Source organism: Diaphorina citri, unplaced genomic scaffold (assembly GCF_000475195.1).
Source record: "Diaphorina citri unplaced genomic scaffold, Diaci psyllid genome assembly version 1.1 scaffold1636, whole genome shotgun sequence".
NCBI classification, from domain to species: Eukaryota; Metazoa; Arthropoda; class Insecta; order Hemiptera; family Psyllidae; genus Diaphorina; species Diaphorina citri.
Window position 1 is genome coordinate 1 of NW_007379062.1, and position 2327 is coordinate 2327.

General features: G+C 43.8%; 1 protein-coding gene across 1 annotated transcript in view; it reads left to right on the plus strand.

Moving 5' to 3' along the window:
* The first annotated feature begins 289 nt into the window (after positions 1 to 289).
* LOC103516663 overlaps positions 290 to 2327 on the plus strand; it is a 6268-nt gene continuing 4230 nt past the window's right edge. The window contains exons 1-3 of the mRNA XM_008481644.2: positions 290 to 374; positions 859 to 1046; positions 1520 to 1672. Coding sequence (XP_008479866.2) covers positions 290 to 374; positions 859 to 1046; positions 1520 to 1672 — 426 coding nt within the window. The remainder of the gene's footprint in view (positions 375 to 858; positions 1047 to 1519; positions 1673 to 2327) is intronic.

The following is a 2327-nucleotide window of genomic DNA, read 5'->3' on the forward strand; positions in this document are numbered from 1 at the left end:
GGCCTTGACGGCAATTTAGATTCAAATCTCATTGAAAACGCAAGACATAAATGTCAGATAAGACCATAAAGTTCCAACATGCTTGCTTGCTTTTCGTGTCCAAGAAATAGGCATGTCACCTATCTCACGGTGTTGGAAGGATTAGGTGTTTGAAATCCCCTTGGACGCTCAGAAACAAAGTCTGGACTTCTTCCGTGTCCCTAATGTTTGTATACACATACAGACAGTTCCAACTTACTTCTTTCGTTGAGTAAGGTCAGTACTCAGGATCAGGACTGGTCGGCGGGTGATGTGTAGAGTCTCTCGAGCAGAGAAGTATGGACGAGACTTACAGATTATCATTGATGAGTTCTACAAACCCATGCTAGTAGCTGGTGAGTTATTAATGGGGTGGGATATACTCCTGCCTCGGTGGCGTAGTGGTCAAGACGCTCGCCTGGTAAACAGAAGAGCGTGGGTTCGAACCTAGCCGAGGCATGGAATTTTATCCTCATTTATTTGAAAATTTGACCACATGATAAAGGAGCTCTAAGGGTTAGGTGGTAGAGAACGCCTCCGGCGTCAACCTCGCCTGGTTGTTACCTTTCAACTTAAGAGTCTATTATTATACTTTGGGATAGAGGAGAGGGAGCTGTTACTGTTAAGGTCTTATCGTCCCCGAAAGCGAAGAGAGAAGAAAGACAGGTTAGGTGAAATCCAGCCAAGAACGAAACTTATCTATTTAGAATAAAATCCACTCCGGGCGGGAATGTCGTCAAACCCTCGACCTAGCGTTTACAAGGCAGACGTGCTTCCCTTCGAGCTAACTAGGCTGGCTTTAAAGGGTTTGACGTCACTGAACTGCTAAGGTTTTTAAAGACGAGAGTTTCAACCTCCATTTGGCGACAAGGTATACGCTTCTCACATCAACCTTACCCAGCCTGAGTCTGAGTGAGACCGGGAAAAGCCAACTGTACGCGAGTGCCCAGATGGTCACTCATTCGGATACTAACCACAAGCAACGTTGCCTAACTCAAGTGATACATTGGGAACTATTTGAGGATACGGTTAGCCCAGTGACTTACCGTTGATGGTAAGTCAAAAATGTGTACTCGTTTTCCTTTTGCCATATTTCAACGGTTTACTTTCTGGTGTTCTCGTGTTGACCCAGCACCTTAATGGTTAGTATTGTGTCTCTTCTCGCCCATCTGATGAGGGACATACTACAAGGTGGACATGCTATGACACAGACCTATACCACTTTCAAGAAATGCCTCCACAGCGAAAGCTCGATGTTGCGAGGTCCACGACTCCATTGTAACAAAACCCTATTTAGTTCTGAACTCAGTGATATTCACTTCAACATAAACGACAAGTTATAACAAAATACTGTGCAAATCAAATTCGTCAGGTTAACGCTGGGCCACCCTGTACATAATTTTGTAAATTTTACAAAGAATAGAATAATTAATTGTATCAATAAGATTTTTGTAAATTTTACATTAAATACTCCATAATCCTCTCTAATTTCTTTCCTCAGCTATCGGTAGATGTACTGGATTGGAATCAGGACGAGGTTCGATTCTTACTAGAGGACAAACTTTCTTACACGCAACCTACCGAACATAACTGGAGACGTGGCAGAACTATCAAACTAACTCCCGTCAATGCTGTACTGGTTACGTTAGACAAGGTAAGTAGGTCTAGATTATAGTATTACACTTATAACGAAGTTTTTTTTTCAAGAGGTTTGACAGAGGGAACTTTAACTGCTAAGTTCTTATCGTCCCGAAATCGAAGAGGGAAGAGAGACAGGATAGGAGAAAGCCAGCCGTTCCGAGAACGAACATTATCCCATCAGGATAAAATACGCCCCGGGCGGGAATCGAACCCGCGGCCTAGCGCTTACAAGGCAGACGCGCTACCAACCAAGCAAACTAGGCTGACAATATAACGAAGTTTACGAACCAACTTTTCGGACGACACATTCGAAAAGCACAGATTCTTGTTGTTCATTCCCGCTCTTTTTTGAGTGCGAAGTTATAAATGTACATTGTTTTAAACGTTTAAACCTTTAAACCATAATTCAAACTCTACCCTCCATATGGGTCGATTTTCTCAAAATAAGATTAATTGGACGATCTGTTCAGTATAAAATCCGCCCCGGGCGGGAATCGATCCCGCGCCCAAGCGCTTACAAGGCAAGCGCGCTAAACTCTAACATAAGAAGGCTGTCTCTGCACGCTTGCTGTTGATTTGTACAAGGCAGGCGCGCTAAACTCTAGCCTGGCTGTCTTCTGCACGCTTGCTGTTGATTTGTACAAGGCAGGCGCGCTAAACTCTAGCCT